This window comes from Plectropomus leopardus, chromosome 9, assembly GCF_026936395.1.
Source record: "Plectropomus leopardus strain MGB_pleo_1.0 chromosome 9, ASM2693639v1, whole genome shotgun sequence".
Taxonomy (NCBI): domain Eukaryota; kingdom Metazoa; phylum Chordata; class Actinopteri; order Perciformes; family Serranidae; genus Plectropomus; species Plectropomus leopardus.
Window position 1 is genome coordinate 8892488 of NC_142184.1, and position 25536 is coordinate 8918023.

A 25536-nucleotide genomic window follows, 5' to 3' on the forward strand; every position below is an offset into this window, starting at 1 on the left:
AAGTTGCTCAATGTCCCACTTTTTGAAAGAAATCAAACCAATTTGCACAGGGTTTATAAGGAAAAAGTGAAAGAAACACTGGGATTCTGTGACGCTGTTGTTTTCCACCACAGCATTTGGAGAGGAAGAACAAAGCATGTGCCTCATATGCACTTCTGTCTGAAAAAAAAAAAAAAAAAAGAAAGAAAAAAAGAGCAAGACCCCATATTTGCTGCTGGTTTTGTAAGGTTTCGAAATAAGGCTGCATGCAGAAAACTATTTGCTATTTTCAAAGGCATGCACAAATTGCACATTGAGATGCAGAATGAAGGCATGCTCACAGACTAACAGCAAACAGAGTTTAACGAGCAAAGCCATAAAATGCAGATATGTGATACACCGAGGTACCTGTGCAAACAAGCTTATCTGTGTTTTAATATTTCTTTTTCCAATCACACACACCTTCATAAGGACACCAGCTCTACCCACTAAACCATCAGCATTCATGTTGAGCCTGTTTTTCCCATGCAGAGTTCTTTAGTAAAAACTACTGTGAGAAGGCACAACTTTGATTAGGTTAATGCTGTGTTTGCTTTGCTTATCTCACTGATATCTGACGGCTGTAACATGGGCTGAAAGTGCTTTACAATTGCACTGAGAAACCACAGAAACATTAAACTGAGAGCAATCTGCTTGCTTTCTTGTACTTTTGAGCATAATCTGTTTGTTTTATGTGTTTTTTTAGAGAGAGAAATTATTCAGTTTGAGTGCACGGTTCCAAGGTGGAGATGTTTGGCTGAATGTGCACTAAATGACTGTAGCCAGAACTAGTTAGTCCAGAATGGTCCAACATGACAGTAAACAATAATTTACGTGCCATTTTCAAATGCCTCACTGTGTGCTGAGCTCACTAGTATCTGCTTTTTGTCGTCCGTACTTGTTAATCACCCCTTTGATTCACTTTAATTGCCATTAACAGAGTCAGGTATGAAAGGTGACCAGATGGGCTAAATGAAGCGTACAGATGATTTCTGGATGACTGGACCTTTCAGCTTTTATTTCCTTTAAAAGGAGCTCCTGAGCTGTCATACTGACTTGGTGACTGAGGCAGAGGGGGGCACACACTACATAGAGCTTGTACATTTAACCCTAAAGTACAACTCCACTCCAGAATATCACATCTATTAAGATTACTGATGTTGAAAGCAAACAGCTGCAGGATTAAAACACCTTTGGAAACTGTAGGCGACCTGGTGATTACACGTAAGGATATTACAGGGTGTTACTGACTTTCCATTCAATGAATTGACACTTTATATGTCAATGTTTTCAGTGTGACTTTTTCACATTCGGGTTACTTTTTAATGTTTGTTTTTTAACCCTTTGAAACCTGGATCTACATCAGTTTTCTTGCTCTGCGTTCAGACGCCTTTCAAAAGCATTTAAACCTTTAAAATTCTCACATTTGAGGTGAGAAACACGTAATGCAGAAACAGAAACTTGGTTTTTATTTGATCAGCGCTGCCTACTTTGCACAGTCAGACCACAGTACCCAGCAGTGATTGACAGCTGCTTTGGAGACTCCTTGGCTCTGATACCATTAAAAGTAATTAAATTAAAAATTAAAACTGATTTTTTGTCTCATATACTGCTGTGTGGGTGCAGAGACAGTTTTACCAAATATGCCCAAAATGGTTTTTTTTTTTAAAAAGTCACCATCCACAGCTGTTTAAAGTTGGTTATGCTACACCTAGAATTATATTAGGTTATATATATTATATAGGATATATTATATTAGGTTAGACGTGTTAATAAGGGTTTCCTGTAGGTCAGGGTAATCTTGTATAGTCAGATCTCCATCACAGAGGTGTAGACATCTGGAAACCTATGAATTATAAAATGCTCGTATCTGGAAACTGTGGTTAATTTCATGATTAGAAATACAGAAGTTCTCAGGAGCTCGCTGTGTCACTGCCCTTTTATGCAGCTTTTGTGTTTGAATTTCTCGAAGAATTAGGGGAGGCTGATGAGATGGAGGTCTGTCTGCATTAGATTCGACTCAGCATAATGACTTGGATTCATTCTGAAACAGTTTGATATCAATAGCGATGAGAGGCTCAACATCATCATCATCATCATGGATGCTCACTCGATTAAGGACAAAGAATTAAGCACGATGACATAATGAATGACATAATGAAAACTGAAGGATTAGGAATCCTGAGAAAAGCCTTAAACTTACTCGTTCTACTTACTACGTACTCAGACGTATACCTGAGTAAAAGTCGCAATACCACAGTGTAGAAATACTCTGCAATGAGTAAAAGCCCTTCATTAAAAACTTTAAGTAAAACATGTAAATTTAATTACATTAATTAACATTAATGTAAGTTTAAAGTACCAAAAATAAGAGTACTTTTCATACAAAATGGCCCATTTCATAATAATACACATAACATTATTGTATTTTAATTAGTGATGTGCTAATGTGCTATGTCATTGCAGCTGGTGAAGTTGGGGTGGGGTGACTTAAGCCATGTACAATTATTAATTATTGTAATTCAATTATTTATTATATTAGTAAAATTAACTAAAACTTCTAAAAGTTAAAGAAGTTAAGTAAAAAGTAAAGTGGTGGAAGAAGTACTTAAATCCTTATCATATGCAAAAAAAAGGTAATATAACAGTGAAGAAATTCTCTATTACAAGCAAAAGTACTGCATTCGAAATGCTACTTAAGCAAAAGTACAGAAGTATCAGCATCAAAATATACTTTAAGTAAAAACATTAAAAGTACTCATAATGCCTAATGACCAATTTCAGAATATTAAACATTACATTATTGTATTTTTTGTGTCAATAATCACTAATGTTGGTAACAGTGGAGTTAATTTAACATAACAGCCAGGCAGCTGTATCCATAATAATATGTCATAATTTGTTAGTTTATTTTTATTTTGTAATAATAATCAGAATTTACAAAGTATCTAAAGATGCTGTGTACATGAAGTGGAATAAAAGTACAATATTGGCTTTCAAAATTAAGTGAAGTAAAAGTAAAAAGCAGGACAAAATGGAAATACTCAAGTAAAGTACAAGTACCTCAAAGTTGTGTTTGATTAATGTACTTAGTTACATCCTGAAATATTGAGTTCCCATTATTTTCTAACAGACAACAAGAGAACATCCTTAGTTTTTACAACATTGAATACAAGTTTGACACGGTCACGCTTCATCCAATTCGGTTAATTTAAAAACACAAAATAATCAGGAGATGGTCTGAGCTGTAAACATATTTATAGCTACATAAAAAACTAACACATCGTGTGATCACAAAATCACACAGGTTATGACATCATGGGTGCTCCCAGCTGTCGTTTTGTCTTTGTTAAAACAGCTCAATTTAAAAAGCCAGGAACCTTTAATTTACTCCTTAATGGCTGTTTTGTGATGACAACAGAAAGGACCTTTCAGCCTTGAACGTTAGTCTGTACCAGTGACGCTTTCCTTATCATGATGACACTGTCCTATATATCAGGGCTACACAGAAACTTCGTGTGTGTTTCCTCTCAGTTTTCCACAAAAGATAATGCATCCAGTTTGTGGCTCAACAATGAAGTTTGCCTTTTGTGCACCAAGCAAGTGAAGGATGTGATGGGAGTGGTGGTAGGAAGTTTCTTCTAAACTGACTGTGGGTAAAGTAAATAACACATTCACACGAGTTTGCATCGGCTCACATGCTCACACTTAAGAGCGGCGTCAGACTTTTCATATCAGCTCTTTTGTTGTCACTAAGTGGGTATAAGGTTTGATCACATGCCGCTCTGCCTCGGTTTGCTTGAGATCTCACCTGCTACCAAGTAACCGTGTTACCAGGTAATGGACAAACTGAAAGTCTGCCAGCTTTGTTATCAGAAGGGAGCCAGAGATTGCTTACAAAAATAAAAGAAAATGGATAATAAATAAACCTAAATGATGTCATTAGGCCCACAGTAAATTCTAAATGAGAAGGAAAACAATCTCTGCACAGTTTATTAACGTAACAGGAGACAATGATTGTCATTTAGGTTCTGCTCCTCTCCCCAATGTTGTGGTGCAGGAAGGGTTAAACATTAACAGAAGAGGTCAGAGGTCGGGGGCCTTTGCAGCCTTGCCACATTCAGTAGACGCACCTCTCCTAACTGGACAGGATCAAACAGACAGCCTGCAGGCCGGCCCTCTCCGAGCCCCCGCTCTGTGGCCAAAAACGTCTTGTTGTACTCATGGTTTACGCATCACTGCTTCCTGCTGCCTCGAACAACGTTTAACAGCTGGATGAGTTAACCCAGCGTTTCCCAAACCTCTTATCCAGTACCTCTTGTCCTGCATGTTTTAAATCTCTCCCTGCTCCAACACAGCTGATTCAAATGATCAACTTGCTATGAATTCCTAAAGCTGCTTGATGCAAGATTCAGGTTGCTGTTTTTCTGCATGCTTAAAAAATAGGGGTCAACAGATACTGGTTTTTCAGGGCCAATACCGATACAGACACCAAAGTACTTAATAAGACTGATAACCAATATTTGGAACCGATTTGCATTTACAAAATAAACATGAAAATGTTTCTGCCAAAATTAAGTATTTGGAATATAACAAACTCTGACACAAAACTTTGTTTAAATGCCTTTAGCAAATGTTTAATCAAAACAGAAACTTTCAACATCAAAATGGAAAATAATGGGGAAAAAAAGCTCCCCGAGGTTTTACAAAGTAAAAGTTCCTCCCATGCTGACATTTTCTTTGCATGTATTTCAGACTGCCTTCCCTGGTGTTGGCTGAGTGTAATACCCGCACTTCTTCATCAGTTAACTTTATTGGTGATCATTAAAATGCCAAATATCAACGCTGATAATCTAGCGACCCCTAATAAAAAAAACAAAATTCTGTTATCCCAGCTGTATCCACAGCAGTGCAACAGAAAAAAACTAGATATGTTTAGAAAAAAACTATGTATATCTAGAAACAACCCTACTAAAAGTAGATCTAAAAATTTAAGTTAAGAGCAAGAAATAAAAGTGTAGGAGCAGATATATAATAAGATGATCATTCCAATCAGCTGTGTTGGAGCAGGGAGCGATCTCAAACGTGCAGTACTAGTGGTACTCGCGGAGAGGTTTGGGAAATGCTGGGTTAACCAAATAAAAGTGCCATTCAGAGGGAAAAAATGAAATGTTTATCTGTGACTATGCTGTTGTGAGTAGTTGGAAAATCCCAGGTGTTACTAATAACTTTAACGATGGCTCCCTTCCATGACTGTGAGCTAGCATGCACAATAAACTGAATACAGCTGAATGAGATTTAGTCATAATCTAACTGATTATTTACACCTGTGCTTTTCCTACTGTGACATTTAAAAACGTCTGCTTTAAAAAAAGGACCATTGCAATTCCCATATCAATATAATCATAATATATATACATATATATATATATATATTTTATATATACCATATAAAATACTTATATAGTGAGTTAGGTCGCACTCATACTACAACTCCAGCTTCAAAATACACAAAAACTAACACAAAATAATTTCACAAACAGAGTTTTATCATGCCAAAATTTGCCTTGCCTAAATGTTGGTACAAGGACTGTGACAGCAACACTGCTTCTTTGATCACTTTGTAATAGGCTATATACTTTTTTGTTAGGTCTGACTTTACATTCATCTTATCATTCATTGGGAAACAAATGTTTACACATCCTGAGTCATACAGTATTTATCCATTCTTTACACCTGTACGTCTGTGAAACTGTCAAATGACAAATTTGAATCTGATAACTAGTCTATGGGTGTCTAATGCACAGCACACTAACTAACTTTAAGACTTATGCAATTATATGATCTGAGACACTGCGAAGGGAAGATCATGAGCTACATATCGAGCCAAATATTGCTTTGGGTTTGGCACTCAAACTGTTTACTTAGTATAATCTATACTAACATCCTGTATTATAATTTTATTTATAAAGCATCCTAAATCAAAACACTCTGGTCTACATAATTCTTATGACTGCCTTAATCTGATTCATCATCATCATTGTGATCATGGCCAGGCAGGTACTGTGCAGACATTCATTGTTGATTTTTTCTGATTATTGCATTGCTAGGAACATGGATACATTTTATTTGTATCATAATAAGTTTCAGATGGTATCTAATCTCAATATATTATAACACAGACCCTAAATCTATCTATTCACACTCTGATATACTACAAATTATTTTAAACTTGTTAAAACGAACTAAAAGAAAAATGCAAATGGCTTAAACAAATATTTAAGATACACAGCTCACTTGTTGACATCTGTGTTGTAACTTGATTCAAAACTCACTTTTTGAGTGCTGGTGTAATTGGGTGTCAAAGCATAAAATATTGATGGTATTCATTAATAGTTGAGTGTTGTATGTGTGAGGTGGGAACAGGTGTCCTGAGTATTTAAATCAAGTAAAAGCGCTTGCACAAAGGATAAGTTACATATAAATTTCACAATGAATACAAGTGCTGAAAAGTAACTACATACATCCTGTTCCTTGAGTACAGTACAATTTTAAGGTGCTTTGTGTGAGTATTTCCATTTTCTTCTTCCTGATGTTTGTACTCCAATACAATTCAGAGGCAAATACTGTACTTTTTACTCCAAAACTTTCATTAAATAGCTTTAGTTAGTAGCTAGTTTTCAGATTATTCATACAAAATATAACTAACAAATAAATTATGATTCATTATCTCAGGTGAAGATAAGATCAGCATATTAAAATTGCTCCCATATTTTTAAGCTGCAACATTTAAGCTGTACATCAATAATTACAATCAAATCATTTAAAACACATAATCTGAAAAAGGCCATTCTGCATAATGAGTATTTTTTGGTACTTTAAGTATACTTATTGCTTATACCTTTGTACTTTACTTCTAAAATTTAGACTTTTACTTGCAACAAAACAAACTTACACACACAGAGTCCAGCTAAATTCAAGCAGGGGTATTATGTTCTGGTTTGCTTTGAGACTAGAGTATGAAATTTAAGAATTTTACAAACAGTAGTGCTGTGTTTGGATCCACAGTCCCTGTCTGGATATAATCCAAGTGTGCTGCAGAGCCAGATGTTTCATGGCCAGACAGCTGTTAGTCTGGTCCCAAAACAAGCTTCATTTGATCAGTAACCCGACCATATAGGCTGAGTTTTGGGCAAAAATCCAGCTAGCACATCATCTTACAGAGCATCAATTGTTGTTGTAATAAAACCTGACAAAGGCAATAATAAACATGTTCAGGTTACAGCTAACACATCACCTACCTGCTCAGGTAAGAAAAAAAATCTATGACGTAGTCTGACCCCTCCTGAGCCTACCTGAGGCGCCCGAAAAAACTCTCGAAACAAAGAATATCTTTCTGGTACCTTGTAAACTATAACAAAATACAATTACATATTTTCCTGTATTTTTTTTTAAAGGAGTGGGACTCTTTTTTTTTGTTTTTATACAGAAAACAATGTCTGCTACCGACACAAAAGCCAGGTGAAGGTGGGACAAAGTTCCGCTTGGGCTGTTTTCAGTGTTGAATATTCAGACGTTACAAGTTCATTTCAAGTCCGGCTATTACAATAAAGCAGAGAAAGACTTAAAAACAATCCTAATATATGTTCTGTGTTAAAAGAAGGTGGTAACAGGTTTGCTAAAAGTGTTTACCGAGTTGTGAAAGTCCTTAAAAAAATGAATGTAAAAAGAGCTTACCGAGCGGTTCGACCGTCGCTTTTTAGATCCGCGCAGGAACATGATGTCGGTTTGGATGTCAAAAACACAATACGTTTCCAGTTGAATGAAACAGGAGGATAAAGCACCGAAGTCTGAATATTTTAAGTCACACAGTGTGTGTTGAACTACATGATGTCCCCCTCCAGACTGTCCCGGACTCCTCCTTCCGCCTTAGCTAACTACTTACTGACAAGCTAGCCCAACTGAAAAATGTAACTTCTGGCTTAGCTTTCAAAGTAAAACACTTCCAACATAAATGTTCAACATTTCTGGCGGAACGACTAAGCAAAGTCTAAATTGTGACGTCAGTTTGTATTAAATATCTTGAAAATTATCTTATTGGTCAAGATACTTAACAACAAAGTCTTTCAATTCGAGTTTATAACGTCGCCGCTTTTATCTTGAAGTTTTGGTCTCCATCCTTATAGTTCCTAGCTAACTTGACGAAGCTCTAACTTTACTTTCATCCAGTAAATGTTTTATTATTTTTAGTTAGTACAGTCCTAGTATGAATAACAAATTCACATTTCGTAACAAAATGGTAGAGACCATAGACAGTATATAAAGTCAATTATATTTTTCAAAGCAAACCTACCATTTTTGATTGGCATTTGAACTGAAATTGGACTTTATTTATTTATTGACTATTTATTTAAACTACTTTCTATATCATTTTATTATTTCTAACATATTTATTTTATTTTAAATTTTCAGTTTTGCTGTTATCCTTCCATCTACCTCTTATTTACAGTTTAAATATTTTACTTGTCTATTTATTTGTTTTCTTTTGTTATTGCTATCATAGTTTTATTCATTTATCTATTTATTTACTTACTATTTATTTGTTTACTTGCATCTTTCTATTTATAGTTTTTATCCTACCTCTGGTGTTTCCTCACTTCCTTGTTTTAATGAGTACTGCTTTTGATTTTTAGTTTATTTGTGCTGTTATTCACATGCTTGTGTGTGTGCATGTGTGTGTGTCCTATATAAATGAAGTCTGACTGATTGATTTAAAGTCCAACATTTCACTCAAAGAACCTAATTTGTTAATATTTACAAATCCAAATTAAATTTGACTTTCAGAAAATCCATTTTTTAAAGAAAGTGCTTTAATATAACACTTTCAAAAAAATCAGATTTGAGTAAATCTTAAAAAAAAAAAAAAATCAAACTGAAAAATATGTAATTAAAAAACTTAGCAAAAAGTTGTCATTCTTCAATGTGGTTTTGAAGGATTTCATCACTATTACTGAAGTAGCTATTTGTTCTTGTCTGATTATTTTCATTTATAAATTTTGGTCATTACTTGCCAACTTGTATGCATACTGAATGTACTGTTTACCTCAGCTGACCATAAATCTGAACACAGGCAGCAACTGTCCCAAAGTTAGGCCTTTATTTCACCTTAACTACAAGAATTTAAACACTGTGCGTACAACTCCTTTTTAAATATCTCTATTAAACTTTCCATATTTAGTCTTCATTTGTCCGTCTACAAAGCCTGGTTCAAAATGTTGTATCGAGAAAACATTCAGAGCATGGGAGGCGTCTGTTTAATAAATATTCCGTAGTAAATATTTAGACTAGGAAATATGAACACAGATGTGTTTGGGGGAGAGTTATTGTTGCTCACGTTACAGCAGCGGCAGCAAAATCATGGAGGGAATTAGTTTGATAACAAGTCAGTATGACCCCAAACAAAGGATTATCATTCCACTGTAGGTCTTAAAAAAGACACGGAGGTAATGTACTGTGATGGTTATTGCAAGTGAACTGCAGCAGCACAGAGGAAAAGCAAAGTAGGAAAGGATTTTCATAAAGCAGTGTAATCTCAAAATGAAAAGAGGGGGACAGCATGCATATCTGACTCTGCAACAGAAACATTTCAGATGAGATTAGAGATCACAGATTCATGCAGCACCAGGTCAGTAAAAATCCTGGCACAGAGTGTGCAAAAATAGAGCTCCTGATCATATCTGGACACCAACAACCTGATGAGAGACTGGAAAAAAAACCACCATCATAGCTATGCTGAAGCTTTTTTTGCATTAACTGACTCTGACTTGCAGCTAGTGGGACACAATTTCATAATTAATTTCAGACTGTTAGTGGCAGTCTGCTTCCATCTAGTGGCAGGCTGATAGAAGACAAGTTAAAACCAAAAACATCCAGCAGCATGCAGTAAACGCTCTATTAACCATTTGAAACCTGGATCAACATCAGTCTCTTGTGCTGCCTTCAGACACCTTTCACAAGCTATTTGACCTTTTGAAACATGAGCACATTGGCTTGATTTCTTTCAAAAACATGGGGGAAAAGGCAAAGACCAACTTATTAAGAAATGTCTCAAAAATTGCAAGACATTTGTAAAAGGGGTCAAGAAATATTACTTTAAATTTATTTTTAAAAATAAGGGAAATGGGGAAAATGTCCAGAAACCTATATCTAAAGAAAAAAAAGTTTAAAGTTGTGTAACAGAAATAAATAAAATGAAATATATACATGTGTATACTTTTCTTTTGCTTATTTTCAGGTAATTTTATGACTCAAATTTCTGGGCCAAGTTGCTCATTGCCTTCTCCACTGTTTTTGAAAGAAATCTAATCAATTTGCCCAGGGTTTCAAAGGGTTAAACTGTTGTTGGATAAAGCATTTATTGTACAATACACATTACAAAAACAGATTTTCTTTGTAGTAACAATGGCTTTTATTTCCCAAAGCAAGGCTGCTTTGAACTTTGAAATTACAAACTGCAGACTCTTGTAAAGCATGTTAGAAAAAAAAATAATAAAGCAATGTTTTACTTGGACAAATAAAACCCCAAAGGGTAGAGGAAACAGGTTCAGAAAATATTAAAATTGTGATTTTCACATGATAAAATTCAGACTTTTCTTTTTCTATCTGCCTTTTAAAAAAATCCATGAAAAAAAATGGGCTGTACTTGTGGACTATATAAAATATCAACAGAAAAATAATCAGCACCTTAAAAATGTTTTACAAATGCAAGAAAATGAAAACAACCTGAGCAAGAATCAGTAGATGAGGTGAGACTGGATGATGACACTAATTCAAATGATGAACATGTGGTCTGCTGTTTCTAACGGTGCAGACTAAACTCTAATTAGTACAAAAACAGCAAAAAGAATGGTGATAAATGACAGACTGCCACTTTAAATGTTCAGGCTTCAAGACTGGTTAATGTGAACGTGACTTTAAGGCACTGTAACACACAGGGAGCACTCTATAAAGAATGATTAAATAACAGAGGAGGAAATGTGTGTCCAGCTGAGAAACCTCTCTGGAAATACAGGAAGCTCACTCAACAAGTGCATAATTATGATGTTAAACATCCCTAAACTACCCATTCATGTGTCAGTTACTTCTAATGTCCAAATGACACAGTTACTTCTTACTATAGCAGTCCATTAACAGTAGACGTGTATTAGACAAGCTGCATGATGACAACCATTGCCTTTTATTTACAGTTTTCCCTTTTTAATCAGTGGTACATTGAGGTTGGAGTGAAGGTTTGTGAGGGGAATTCCTCAAATAGTCAACGACACTAGAGGTGTAACGGTACACAAAAATCGTGGTTTGGTGTGTGCCTTCGTTTTGGGGTCACTGTTCGGTACATTTTCATTACAGGAGGAAAAACCAAAAAAAATCTGTTATCAAGTATTTTGAAAATGTAAACATTCAATTGAGGCTTATTGGCCATACTCTCAAATGAAACAGTTAAAGGTGCTATATAGGACATTCAGAACGTTAATATGGCAACAAACTATTTTCTTTGTAAAAATGTAGTGGAGTAATGGCGTCCTGAGCAGAGAATGAAGTCATGCGCCGTCTGTGTGTGATGTAATCAGAGTTTCTTTGTTCTTTGTAACGGTAGTCGGGATAGCTTGAGTTGCACCGGCTACCTAATCGCTGCCACTCTGCGCTGCGCTCATATGGAGTTTACAGACGATAATGCCATCCCATGGTGGGTCGACAGCCACACAGGAGCATGAAGGCCACTCTCCAGTTCCCTCCCAGGTTAACACTGTTACGCCCGGGCCACACTGCCTGTGTAAACAGCACGAAACCTGATTTTTTTTTCAAAAATTGTAGCCCCCGTGTCAACAGGTTGGAGCAGCCACACTGCATGCATGAGCAGCGCTGCTCAGCCTTTCCTGTTTCCATTTCTCTCAAGAGAATACCTTCAGTTGTTAACACAAGGCTTTTCACTGTGAAATATTTGCATAACCGTGTTGTTGGCGGTGCGACGACTTACTCGGTGAGGAGTATTTTCTTTAAGTTCTGTGAATACAGTCATTATAGCAGCAGGCAGCACCGCAGCAGTGTTGCAGCAACAACGCGTATGTGTGAACACCACAAACATACCAGACGCAGCAGTTTGATGAGGTCGCTGCCACACTCTGCTCACACATGCAGTGTAGCCCACATGTTAGCTCTGTCAGCAGGGTTGCCGTTGTAAGCACCGTTAGCATTATATGAACTGCTTCCCACCATCATTGCGGCTCGGTGCCCTTCATGTTCGCTTGTGAAGTCAGATGTGAGAGACGTGTGGAGGCAGTCTCAGCCCAGAATGAATGAATGTCCTATATACCACCTTTAAGGCACTCACATACTGACATAATGTCAGTAAGAAAGAATTAATGACAAAAATAAATTACTATGAACTGAGCATTGTTGCATCATTTTTATTCCCCAGACGGTGATGCTTGGTCTTGCCCTGAATGCCAGTTAGTTAACCAACAGGTCCTCCCAAGAGCGCCTTTGTGCCCATTGCCCACAGGCATTACCATGGTGGGGAGCCATCCGATGTGAGGCTGGCTCATGAGGGCAGTGCCCGGTGAGTTATTTAGCACAACTGGTGCTTGTTGGCTAATCATACTTTGCCTTTAAGTGCAGTAGCAAGCAGGACGTCAGATGACTGCCTCACACCAAGAACAGATGGCCACGTTAGCGGACTGTCGTGCCCGTGTCTTGTCCCGGGTGAACTCACAGAGGCACAGAGACAAATATCAATAACGCTCCATTGTTAGACTCTCACCTGTTGATAATTCCTAAACTGCAGCTCATTTATACGTGACAGGCACAAGGACTGACTGCACACATGGAGGCGCGTTGTAGCAGGGCTCAAGCACTTTGACCATTAAATTGGTTTTAATTTTGTTTTTCTTTGGTTTTTCCAAAACTGCAATGAGAAGCTGCCTGAACGCTGTGAGGCGAAGGACTATCTTTGACCAACGTCCGCATACATTTTGACACAAACCTGAGTAACCAGGCTAAACTTACTAGCATGCTGCAGCTAATAGACAACAACTGATGCACCACCAACTTTCTGGCTAAAATTCCAGGATTTAGTAGACATAAACAGACTATTTTGACAGTAATTGTTTGAGTCATACGGAGTACAGAACCGAGGAAGACACACACTGAACCGAACTTCCTGTACCAAACGGTTTAGGACAAATACACGTACCGTTAGACCCCTAGTGGACACGACTTTGTCTTGACATGCAGGCACAGATGAAGAGTACCTCTCACTTTGGTTACGTCATCCTCCTCTCAAGCACGTCCCTAAAATAAATCTCTCAACTGTACACACCATACAGTGGCATTGATTAAACTGTGACCTGTTCATTTTACTGTCCATCGTCCTCTCCGATCCACTCTTCCGTTAACTTCTGCACAAATTCCTCTTTGTCCTTCTGCTGCTGTGTTCTTGGCAGAGGTGCATGCGTCTTGGAGTGTTTAAACTCGGTCATCTGTATAAAAAAAGACGCACGCATGAAATAAGACATTAATGTCATACAAAGCATGTTTCTTAGTATATCGTATAACAGTAAATCTGTTGCTCTCACCGGTGGAAGCTGCCGTGTGCTGCCTGGTGCTCTTGATTTGCAGGAAGATGGTGTAAGTGTCATAGGCAAACAGCAGACCAGCGATCAAACCAAAAACCTACAAAAGAACAACTCAAGATAAGATTCACAATAAAAATCTAATTAACTGGTTACATTAACACCTCAAAGATGCTTGATAGTAATACTTGAAAATACCAAAATATACTTGTATTCTCATATTTCAGTCCCGGACTGCGGTCATTTTGACATGACGCATCACAAAGTACATATCTGATATCAGATTAGGTGTACTGATTGCAAGATTACTCCACAACTAGAGAAATGACTGCAACAGACACACAGAAGACGCCACTGAGGGTTAAATTTGTGTCATTTGTTAAGTTGCAGATGTGAACACATGTGGTGTATGTATCAAACAAATGAGCAGGCGTAAAAATAGTGCAGGTTGGGTTTGAACAAGCCACAAAGGAGACAGTGGTGGTGAAAAGAGATGTGAAATTATACCTTATTTAGATAGTCCATCTACAGATGGTTTATAGATATTATATATTTAGTTGAATCTTTGCAGTTGTTGAATGAATAGTTCAGCTAAATTCTGACAATATGTCGGTACGCTCATAAACTGTCACCCATACTCAATTGATGATCTGGAAAACATCTATAAAATAAAGAAAAACAGTTAAAATTGTTGAATCTCAACCAATAAGCTGTTGAAAAGTAAAAAAACACTTTCTAAACTATCTGTAGGTGGACTATCCAAATAAAGTACAAGCAAACGTTATATTTAATCTGCATAAATCTCACTGGTATCACACATACAGTTGAGTGAGCACACTGCACACATATCCATAAATGTAAAAACAGATAAAAAATAAACTAAAAGATGATATTTAGGGGGATTTGTTTATATTTTACATAACATCCTATGTTTTATATTCCTCTGTGCACTTTGATAAATGTTTGGAGATTTTAGTGTTGATTACGTTCTGCACTGCTAACCCAGTTTTTTATTTATTATAATTGTATCATTTTATGATCACTGAGACCTGAGTATTTTCGTTCTTTTGTTCCTCTGGATTGCATGGTTGGAATGACAATAAGAAATCATTGATTCTTGAGAATTAGAGAAAAATAATTTCAAAATCTCATAGTATAAGCAAACAGAGGGTGTGGAGTTGTGGTTTGTAATAAACTTGGATTTGAACTTGACATTGAATACATTCTAATGTCACTACAGGTTTCACTCTTTTGACACTTTATTGATCTCAGTGTTCTTTCAAGACATCAACAACGTCTTCACTCGGTCCTGCTTGTGTGTTTTCCTTTTGCATTTTTAAAAATGTTTTTCTTATGTTCCTCTAATCTCTTCTCATTTCCTATGAAGCTATTTCAAAGACTCTAATCGAATTAATAACTTAATTAGTGGCTGTATGCTGCAATACTTTAACTTGTTACAGTATGTGTCCACTGCCTCCCTCTCTGTCTCGTGTTTCCCACTCTCTCTTACTGGACACTTCTCTTTTCGCGTGTCAGACTTATCTCCATCTTTTTCGACTACAAGTGCATCCTGTCTCTGGCTCAAAATGAAGATATGTCTCTGAACTGCTTGAATCAGAAGATCAGCGGTTTCTGTATCGACTTAAAAGGTTTTGTACGGTGGCTCAGAAAGCTTTCTGCACTACAGATTAAGAAAATATGACACAAAAACATTAATATTACGACATAAGGCAAAACATTTTTTTAAAAGTGCTGAAAGAATCTTACAACAAAAAGGAAACTGTTTCCAGGGGACTCTAAACTGTGATGCACATGACTTGGTCATGTTTTTTGTTGCTTTGGTTTGTGGCATATGAATGCTGCATTCACTGTGCTCCTTGGATGGTCCCATTTCACAGTTAGGAAGTCGTTTCTTTGATTTTGATGTTTTCCTGAGTTTTTAAGTCATAATGTAAGAAAAAAATGGATGCTACAAAGTGGAAGTGTTATATTTCATTGCTCAGAGTATTTAATGTCAAATACAACACATTTCTGTCCCAGTCTGGTGAAACAGTTTGAAGCTTTACGTTAAAAGGTGATTTTGTCTCAGACTTGTTGCTTCACCAATACAATCAATTAAACCACTAAAATAGTTATTTACCTGATTTGTTGTCAGCATTATTGATAATAAATAGTATTTTTTTAACTAATCTAGGTCACTCTGTGTGGACAGAGTCTAACAGGTACAACCTAATATCATGTTAAAAATTAAATGTGAGCAAAAAATTGACATGCACTGTCAGAATGATTAAAAAGTTACCACCAACCGAACAGTTACTTTCATCTGCCATGCCTCTGCATATATAACGTCAACTCTACAATTCGTCTACCAAAATTTTTAGTGTTCATGTGAATTGTCCAAGTTGGGAACTCATTTTTCGGATTATTACGACACTACATGAATGGAGGGGATTTTATTAAAATAAGCTATCAGACACTGTGTTGTGCATGATTTAAATATTATAATGATAAGCAAAATGTTGTTAAAATAAGCCAAAAGAACTTAAATTGTAGGCCATTTTCCAACACCTCTGACAGATGCTGCATGTCTCAGCTGTGTACATCAGTTTTTAACGTTGCCTGGAGACAGTTTCGGTTGTGTTGCGGGCCTCTTGCAGGGTTTTTTCTAAACACTGCATATGTTGTCAAATTGGTGAAGCCGTTTCTTTATTCGCCACCAGTTTTTTTGTCTCAAATTGTGACAAAACTCATGTGGTCTTCACCAAACTTAAACAGGAAGGAAGCTTGAGATATTATTTGAAATTGCCACATTACTCAATACTGAGTTTCCACATCATCAATAAAACAGATTCACTGATAATAGTTTATGGTTGTCAAAACAAACAACAAATCATGCATGTCAACAGTTTCAGTATTCAGTTTACGGCGGTTTAACTGACCCCGCCTGCGATAAGAGCGCCGTCCCCGCTCCCTCTAATCACACAGATCAGAGAAGTGATGATGTAAAGTCCTGCACCAATACCAGCACGAAAAAGATCCTGCACAAAGAAGGAAGCAGAGGATGAAGCATTGTGCAACTGCACACACATGCGTGCATGAGTCTATGCTTTTAGTAAAATCATGTGGTAAGACACAGAGAACTCACGGTCCAAACCCAGTTGACCAACTGTGTCTGCTTGTCAAACTCCATCATGAAGATGCCGAAGAAGATCATGGCGAGGATCATCTCGATGATGGCCACGGCAGAGTAGCCTCCAAAGTGAGATGCAGCATAGCAGATCAAGACGATAAGACTGATGAACTGACAGAAAGTGAACAGACAGGGATGGAAAGGAAAACAGAGATTAATGATTTTGAGAACGGCAGAGACATCCAACAATACTTTAGGGTTATGCCAGAAACTCAGCAGACGCTGCCTAAATCCCTCCCCTGTTTAAATGTGCAGGTGAGGTGTAAATGACTTGATATAACAGCTGCAGTTCACCTGAGAGAGGACCATCCATCTCAGTGCTCAGTGACGGAAAAAGATCTGAGTTCACTCGATAGCCAAGGCCAGTCAGACAGTAAATCACTCCAACAAAGCCGTCATTGTTTCTTTTACTGCAGCCAGTATACTCTTCAACACTCACATAATAACAACTGTTTTTGAAAGAAAAAATATTTTCTGCCTGGTGAGATAACTGGATGAACCATAATGCACTCTGTCAGTCTGTCTATCACATGCCGCCTTCTCCTGACATTAACAGCATGTGTTTATTCCATCAAGATCTCATTTTTCCATATGAGGAAAAAGAGTCCGCGTGCATTCTTCTCAGTCCATTCCACGGAAATGCAGCCAACGGGCAGAAATCATAAACTCAGGCTGCCTACAGCTTTGAACCAGTATCAGCCTTTTTTTCATCAATGCTGCTATTGTTTGCGGCTGTAAAACTGTGTGGGAAGGTACATTCACACAACACGGACACATGACAGCTGTGAGGGAGTGGAGATTTCAAACAGTTACAGTACAAGTCCTTACAACTTTTGAAATCTAATGATCCCATCTACTTGAAAACACCAAACAGTGTTCATTTCATTGTCAATTTCTACAACATACATTTGCAACTCCTCTGCACTGGCCTGTACATTTGCATAATTGTGCTTGAGCATAAACAAAAGTTGCTATACAACTTATTACTATATGGCAAGGCTGCACAGTATTGGATGGACAACCCATTTGGCCCATTTTTTCCCCAGCTAGTTTTAGTAATCTTCAAGTCTCTTCTGCAGTGGAATTAACACCATGTTATGCATACTCTTATCTGATGAAGATGGAGACATAAAACACAATCCTTTTCAGTGTACTAGTATTCATTAATTGTGCAAAAATAAGAAAAATACTTCAATTTAGGGTTGATGTTTTGTACATGTTCACTTAATCCATTAAATAAATAAGTAAATAAATAAAAAATATCTGTTTCGCATATCGGCAGAAATGAGCATGTTGGCCGATACCGATATCGCATTTTAAAGCTAAAATCGACTGATACCGATGAGGTGAGATATTATCGTGCCTCCCCATTGCATGGGTATAAAATTAATATATTGCCCAATAAATGTTCAGCATATTTGCTTCAATTGTGCAAAAAGTGGGCTTATTAGAATTAATATTAATTGTTACACTTCTAATACATTTTAGCATATTAATACATATTTCTCTATCTCTTAAATTGTATTATTTATATTTCTCCTCACAATTCTTACTTTTAGTCTTCTTACCCTGCATTTCTGTGCACATACTGTATCAGCATGTAACAATAAAACATCTGAATCTTAAAGCTTCTGTAAAAGATAAAATTCAAGCTAGAATGAAAGTGTAAACTCACGACGCACTGAACTAAAATCTGGTGTTTCTCTGCACTGCTTCCTTTTCACGAGTCAAACATTTATTCTTGTAACAGTTAATAAATCAGACACTGAGTGTGATGTGTATTTTAAAAGAGCATGTCTTGCACATTGCAATGTTTTATTCTCAGACACAGACATCTCAGTGGCCAGTGTCAAATCACTGCAGTCTATATGATACACACATGATGTAAGTGACTCGACACTGGCCCTACATCTGTCACTACACCTTCCCCTCCCCTCAGCCGCAACTGTTACACAAACGCGCAGCCAGCCAGATGCATCAGTAGTTCATGTGTTCTGGAGACTGGCACAGGCTGCCTCTGTGGAGTAGTGAGGCGGCCGAGGCCAAGGTCCCGCACAAAAGAGGCTTTATGCAGACCAGAGTTACTACTGAGGCCACTGAGGAGGCCATCACACAGAGAAACACCCACTGCACAAGAAAGGGCTGCAAGATGTTGACACCTTTATGTTTTCCACACAGCGGCGGATCTGTTTGCACGGGTCAGCTTTTTAGATCCCAGCTATTCACATCAGTATAATGAGCTGCTCTTTTTTAAAAAAATGACTGGAGGGAAATTGTTGTGAATGTTTGGCTAATTATAGTCAGCAGCAACATGAGAGCCAAGAGCGAGGCCGTGGTACAGAGGCACACCAAACAGCAACGGTTACTAGGGAAGTCCCTTATTACATTTTGGGTCAGTTTTTAGTGCTTTCTGTGGCTCGCTGAAGTGTATACCATGTGCATTCAGAGAAAAATGGAAAGTTCGGTTTCATTTCATCACTCTTAGTCATCGTTCTAGTCAACTATCATTTTCCAGCCTGCTTTTTTCCCTCCCTTTTTCTCTGATTCTACAATGAGACTATATCCTAAAAAAATGTTTTACTATCATATGACAACGTGCACAAAATATTAACAGCAGAGTGTAAGATCAGCTCAGGGCATGACTCACCCTCACTTACTGCTACTGGTTGAACTGTGTCATGTGACAACCTGAAATTTACTTAACATGGGCGTGTGACTGGAGATCTGTACGTTGTTCTGCAGCTTCAACCATTCAAGTATGGTCATGCCTCTGACAGCCGGATTAATAAGAAAAACAAAATAACGAGATGTCATTTGACAAGGCGTGGAAACCTTGCTCTGGGTTACTACAGTCGGAGGCAAGTTAGATTTTAGACTTTTAAAAGACTTTTTTTAATGCCGCTCGCAATAAAATTTAAGACCAATTAAACAACAAATATAATACATGAACCGTCAGTGGGAATCAGTTAGGGATAAGGATAATTTTTCCAAAATATTTGTTATTTCAAGATTTATGTGACATCAGAAACACTTCATAAAATCTTATTTCACATACCTTTGCAATTTTAAAACTTACATGGAAAGCTAAGCAATCTACTGGTGTGGAGGAGTCAGCAACAAAATGTATTTTAGCCACCTAAAAAAATCTATGTCACTTTAAGTGAATATTATATTGGGAGTATTTTCATTGCTTCACCCTAATGTCAGAGAGTGATGTCTAACAGTAAAATGAAGCTGTTATTTGGGGTTGACTGATATTGTTTTTTTAGGGCCCATACTGATACCGTTATACCAATATTAATAGTTAATGAGACTGAATATTTAGAACTGATATGCATGTACAATAAAACTGAAAATCTTTTTGTCAATATTTAGAATTTGGAATATAACAAACTCCAACACAAAACTTTGTTTAAATGCTTTTGGCAAAAGTTTAACCAAAACTGAAACGTTCAGCAACATATACAGTAAGTTCTCAGACACTTTTTTTATAAGGTCAAGTGAAAATTTAAATAAAAAATAAATACAAATAGCATGAGGTTTTAAAGAGTAAAAGTTCCTCGCATGCTGACACTTTCTTTGCACTTTTTAATTAATTAATTTTATTGGCAATCATTAAAATAAAATGCTGATACAGACTATCAGCAAAACGCCAAAAATCTGACCCAATAATTGGCCGGGCTGATAATCTGTTGACCCCTAGCTGCTTTCTCTGCAGCCTGAGTCAACTGAGAAAAAACAGCGACTTGACATCACTGAATGCAGGAGCTTCTGGTCTCCCGCAGCCTCCATCAGGTTTTTTGTTTGCGTTATTGTGTGACTTTGGCGTTTGAAAGGGTTAATTCGGATTCACCAAAGTCACACAATAACACAAACAAACGAATTGTGTTGTGGCAACACAATCACTGCTTGGATTGTGTTCAGAGACGGCGTTTAAAAACACCACATTTACGTACAGCTCAGGCTTCAAAAGGAGGTGATTGTGGAGGATGGCGTTCAAAGTGCAGGATCTTGACAGGAAAACTTTGGGTTTGCATCCAAACTCCTATTAGGCCAAAGAGGCACTCTGGTTGAGTTTGGGGAAAGATTGTGAATTTGGTTGAATGTTTATGAAAAGGTAATAAAAAAATAATGCTGTAGTCAAAATGAGTGGATAGTGTACTGCAGGATTGCCTATTGTGGCGTAAACAACAGACATATGTTGTAAATGAACATTTTGCTGATATGATGTGTCTTCCGTATCATCATTTTTGTGTTAAAGACGTATTTTACTGCTGAAAAGATTGTCTTTTCATAAAACTGGGCTGTCTATGCAGTAGAAAGACACAATTACTTTTGAGATTGGTGCTATAAGACCCCCCCAAAAAAACAACGCAAAAGGACTATGGCATTCCAGAATGCACTGTGTCAAACCGGAAAAATAAATGCTGGTGTGTGACGTAATGAGAGCTTGGACATTTTATCATAGGTTGCAACATGGTGGCCAGCTGATTTAAAAAATATGAATTAAAGGTAAACATTAAGCTAAAATGGCTCTGAGAATCTCCAGCCTGCTGCTCAAAACTGGGGGCGACTGACATCTGCTGCATGTGACACACTTCATATGAAGAAGTACTTCATATGACACCACATCAAAAAAGCTGAACGATCCCTTTAAGGTCTTCTTATTATATTATGATTTCATTCCCTTTGAGGCTTTTTAAGAATTTGGAGGAACTCTGCTCACTGTCATGACTTGCTGAAAGCTGAAAAGAAAAACATTTGTTTATCAAACTTTCGACTTATCAGCTGCAAGATTTGAAACCTGGCTGCAGGGGTTAATTACCCTATTTCCCATTAGATTGGACCAAACAAGCAGTAATGACATTTGTCTTCCTGTTCCACTCCCACAGACCCCTCCCTGCACATTTCAGACATCCACCGTCAGAGATGACTTCCTTAAAGCTCCAGCGAGGACGGGAGTGGACGAGGAAAACAACAAACTACCGAGCGTATCCAGCCAAGTGTGAAGCAACCGTGAATGGCACACCAGAAGATGTGTGCTAAGCAATTCACGCATTCTTCGCTCCTAGGAACAAACTTCACACGAAGCCTGGAATTTCCATTACCTCTGAGGAGAAAAAAAACTTAACAGTGGGTGGACCAGTGACCACCATCGTCTGAAAGGCTGCTTTATAATGAGTCCATTGAGTTACGAGAGCAGAACCTTCACTTTTAGAGATGAGAGAGTCATAACACAACAGCACAGGAACACTGCTACAAGTTACTGTTAAAGACAATACTCTTTTGCATATCTTATAAAAAACTTTAAAAATACAGAACTTGAGTAAAATATTTAAGGCCACAAAGTGAGTCATGTGTTGCGATAACCCACCGCTGTTAAATGCAAACAAAGGTGATCATGTGAAGTCTTCCCAGAGAGGAAGTGGTTTTACTTTGACAGGAAGCGTAGCACTTAAAAACCTCGCATCTTATTCATTATATTGACTCAAGTGCTGCTATGATGTTTCTATTTGCACCTCCGTTGGTGCATATATTTCTCTTAATTAGAGCCACATGTGCAAAAGACATATAATGTGAAAAAAATACTTTTTATACTGGTAGGAATGTGATATGCAATGCATTTTCTCTTCACCATATTTGGGATACAACTTCTCTGACTACGACACTGGTAAGAAGAAGAAAAGGGAGATTCCTAACAGTCCAGTCACTGGGTCAAGTTAACCCTCGTAACCTTTCACATGCCATTAAGGACTGCTCCTTATTTCACAGAGGAGTGGGGTGGCTGAGGTGTGACTTTTTTTGCTTGTTGTCCTCCCACAGCTACAAATATTTTCCTTGAACCTCCCTGAGTGAATTAGGAAAATGTATGACCCTCCTTCCACCATAAACTAGTGTCATATTTGAAAAATGTTTTAAATAAAGCTTTGGTTTTTCACTCTTGTTGTGAATGCTAGTTTGTTAGTGCAAATGGTTTACTACTGGCCAAATTTAAATGAGACGTCCACACAGTGAAAAAATAACCCAACTGCCCGCTGTTTGAAAATCCAACAATAATTTTGTTTTTTTACATTTTCTGGCTACGATAAATGGCGTAAATTTGGCCATATTTAAGAAAAACATGCCATCCAAACCCACTACATGTTTACTTTTAAGATTAGTGGTACAAAAAAGTACAACATACAGCTATTTAAAGTTTTATACCAATTCCCTAAGCCTAAAAAAACATAACTCCCTCCACAGTGCTTAGAAATATTTAACAAGCCTCCTCTTTCTTACACCGCCCCCTCCCCCTTCATAAATAACGAACAGTCCCTTGGAATTTGGCTCTTTGGTGCCAAATGAGACAACAGTGGCGCAAAAGTGACAGGTGGAAACCCTTAACCTCTGCTCGTGATCCCTTAACCCCCCAGACCACATACTTTTCATTCCGACATAAAAAATTAACTAAAAACAGATTGCCAGATAAAACTAAGTACACTGGATCCATAAAAACAATCCTCCATCAAACTAAGAATGCAGGGAAATCAATAACAACAATGCACATTAACCCACTTTACTGCGTATTAAATATTGATAAATTTCAGGCTAATTACACACACTTTACGCACATTGTAAGCAGGAGCTAAAAGTTAGCAGCAACTTACTATTTCTGCCGCCAGGATGAGCCCTTTTTGAGTCCTCACGTAACTTTTCATGTTCTCCATGCAGCTGGCTCCGGCGCTGGTCGCGGTTGTATCAGCCATCCTGTAACAAGTAACTTATTATTTACCGACAGTGTGTTTCTGCTGGAGCCTTATCGCCAGAAACCGACTAGCAGCGTTTTGAATAAACAAAACTTGTCCGGAGCGACAAAAAAAGAGTCCCGGTGTCGACCGTTGTTCCGCCGCTGAGCGTTAGCTGGTTTCCCCCTTCTCCTCAGGCGGATGAATCACCGTCTCCGATGAAAAGTCCGGGTGAAACTGACTCTGGTAGAGCTAAACGTCGACCGCAGCAGCTCCGGAGAAAGTCACTGTGCTCTGTGTGTGTGTGTGTGTGTGTGTGAGGAGGGAGGGCCGGGCTGAGGAGCTGACAGCGGGGCGTTGGCTTTGACTTTTCTCAGGGGGAGCTGCTGTTGGTACTCGGGCACCGCAGAGACGAGCCGGTGCCGCGCTGCCTTCAGGTGCTGCTCGGAAACTACTCACACCTGTTGCTGCACCGATTATTTCATAACTGGTGTTTTTTTTTATTTTTATTATGTGCTAAAACACTCGAGCACTGTTCTCCATACGACTTACACACTGCTGCACCTCTTGTTAATGTTATATTTTCCTTAATTTTATGCATTTATACATTACTCAGCCCCAGAGTCTGAAAACATTACATTAATGTTAGGCTAAATCAGTTTCAGCACACTGGACTCTTTACAAACACACTGTAGGTTAATTAATTTATTTATTTAGATTGTAGATATTTGTACCGTAACCCCTAACTTCTGCTCATCTCTACTATTCCTCCATTGCACCTTTTGTAAATACGTTTTGTGTTCTTTATATGCTAGTTATTCATTTTATAATTTTAAATTGCTTCTGTATTTTTATTCTTCCTTTACCTTAATTGTTTTTGCACCAACACACCAAGTCGAATTCCTTGTATATGGAAATGTACTTGGCAATAAAACCAGATTCTGATTCTGATTCTGATTCTGATAGTCTTATTTTTATGAATATTAATTCAATGGGTCTTATGTTATGCATTCTGAGCATTTAATTTTTATCCTTATTTTTATCTTATTTTTACTACTATTACTATTATTACTACTATTATGACTTCACCTGGTTTATCCAGGTGAAGATGCATTCTATGCTGATGTTATTTTATTTATACATGCAGGTTTAATTATGTCTGTGTCTTCTATGTCTTTCATGTGAAACACTGAGTGCATGTCATTTTTTTGTGTAAAGCACGTTGGGCTGCATTTCGTTCTTGTATGAAAGGTGCTAGACAAATAAAGTTTATTATTATTATTATTATTATTATTATTATTATTATTATTATTATTATTATTATTATTATTATACCCAGTCTTGGAAGAGTTACTCAGATCATTTTTAAACAAAAGTGGCACAGTGTAGAGGGCTACTTTGTTACACGTCAAAACCCTGTATTCAACTACAGAAGTCGCTATACTAGCATCAAAATATTAATTAAAGTGAACCTACCAAAACTAAAAGTAGCCTAAATGGCCCATTTCAGAAAACAGGCATTTTAAAGGCTATTTCTGGATTCTAATGATTGCTAATAATAATAATAATAATAAGCATGATGATGATGATTATTATTAGCTATCATTAGAATGTTACAATTATTATTATTTATATAGCACTTTTCAAGGTAAAGCACAAAGTACATCCCAGCTGAAAAGGTTTATAGAATAAAATAAGCCCTCTTGTGACATAAACAAAATTAAGAACATCAAGAATGTTAAAGCACAAATAATAAAATAGCACTGCGTACTAAATTTCATAAATAAGTAAATAAAATGTAGATAAGACAATTACACTCATATAAACAAATTAAAACTAAACTAAATAACCATATGTATAAGCAAATATGATGCCACTACAGGAGATGATCTCATATGAAACACGTTGAATGCCAATAAAAGAACAAACTCTTGAATTTAAAACAGGTAAGTGCAAAGTATTAATGCATAAAAAA

The 25536-nt window shown here is 37.2% G+C and overlaps 2 protein-coding genes across 2 annotated transcripts in view; both read right to left on the reverse strand.

The window, feature by feature from the left end:
• Window positions 1-7953, reverse strand: part of prickle3 (prickle homolog 3) — a 30760-nt gene extending 22807 nt beyond the window's left edge. The window contains exon 1 of the mRNA XM_042492460.2: window positions 7756-7953. Coding sequence (XP_042348394.2) covers window positions 7756-7797 — 42 coding nt within the window. The 5' untranslated portion in view covers window positions 7798-7953. The remainder of the gene's footprint in view (window positions 1-7755) is intronic.
• A 2509-nt stretch (window positions 7954-10462) lies between these two features.
• Window positions 10463-23939, reverse strand: plp2b (proteolipid protein 2b). The gene is made up of 5 exons (XM_042491606.2): window positions 23484-23939; window positions 16792-16947; window positions 16586-16684; window positions 13650-13746; window positions 10463-13553 (listed from the first exon to the last, which is right to left on the reverse strand). Exons 1-5 carry the CDS (start codon window positions 23580-23582, stop codon window positions 13540-13542), a joined length of 465 nt encoding a protein of 154 aa, XP_042347540.2. The 5' UTR covers window positions 23583-23939; the 3' UTR covers window positions 10463-13539.
• Between the last annotated feature and the right edge of the window lie 1597 nt (window positions 23940-25536).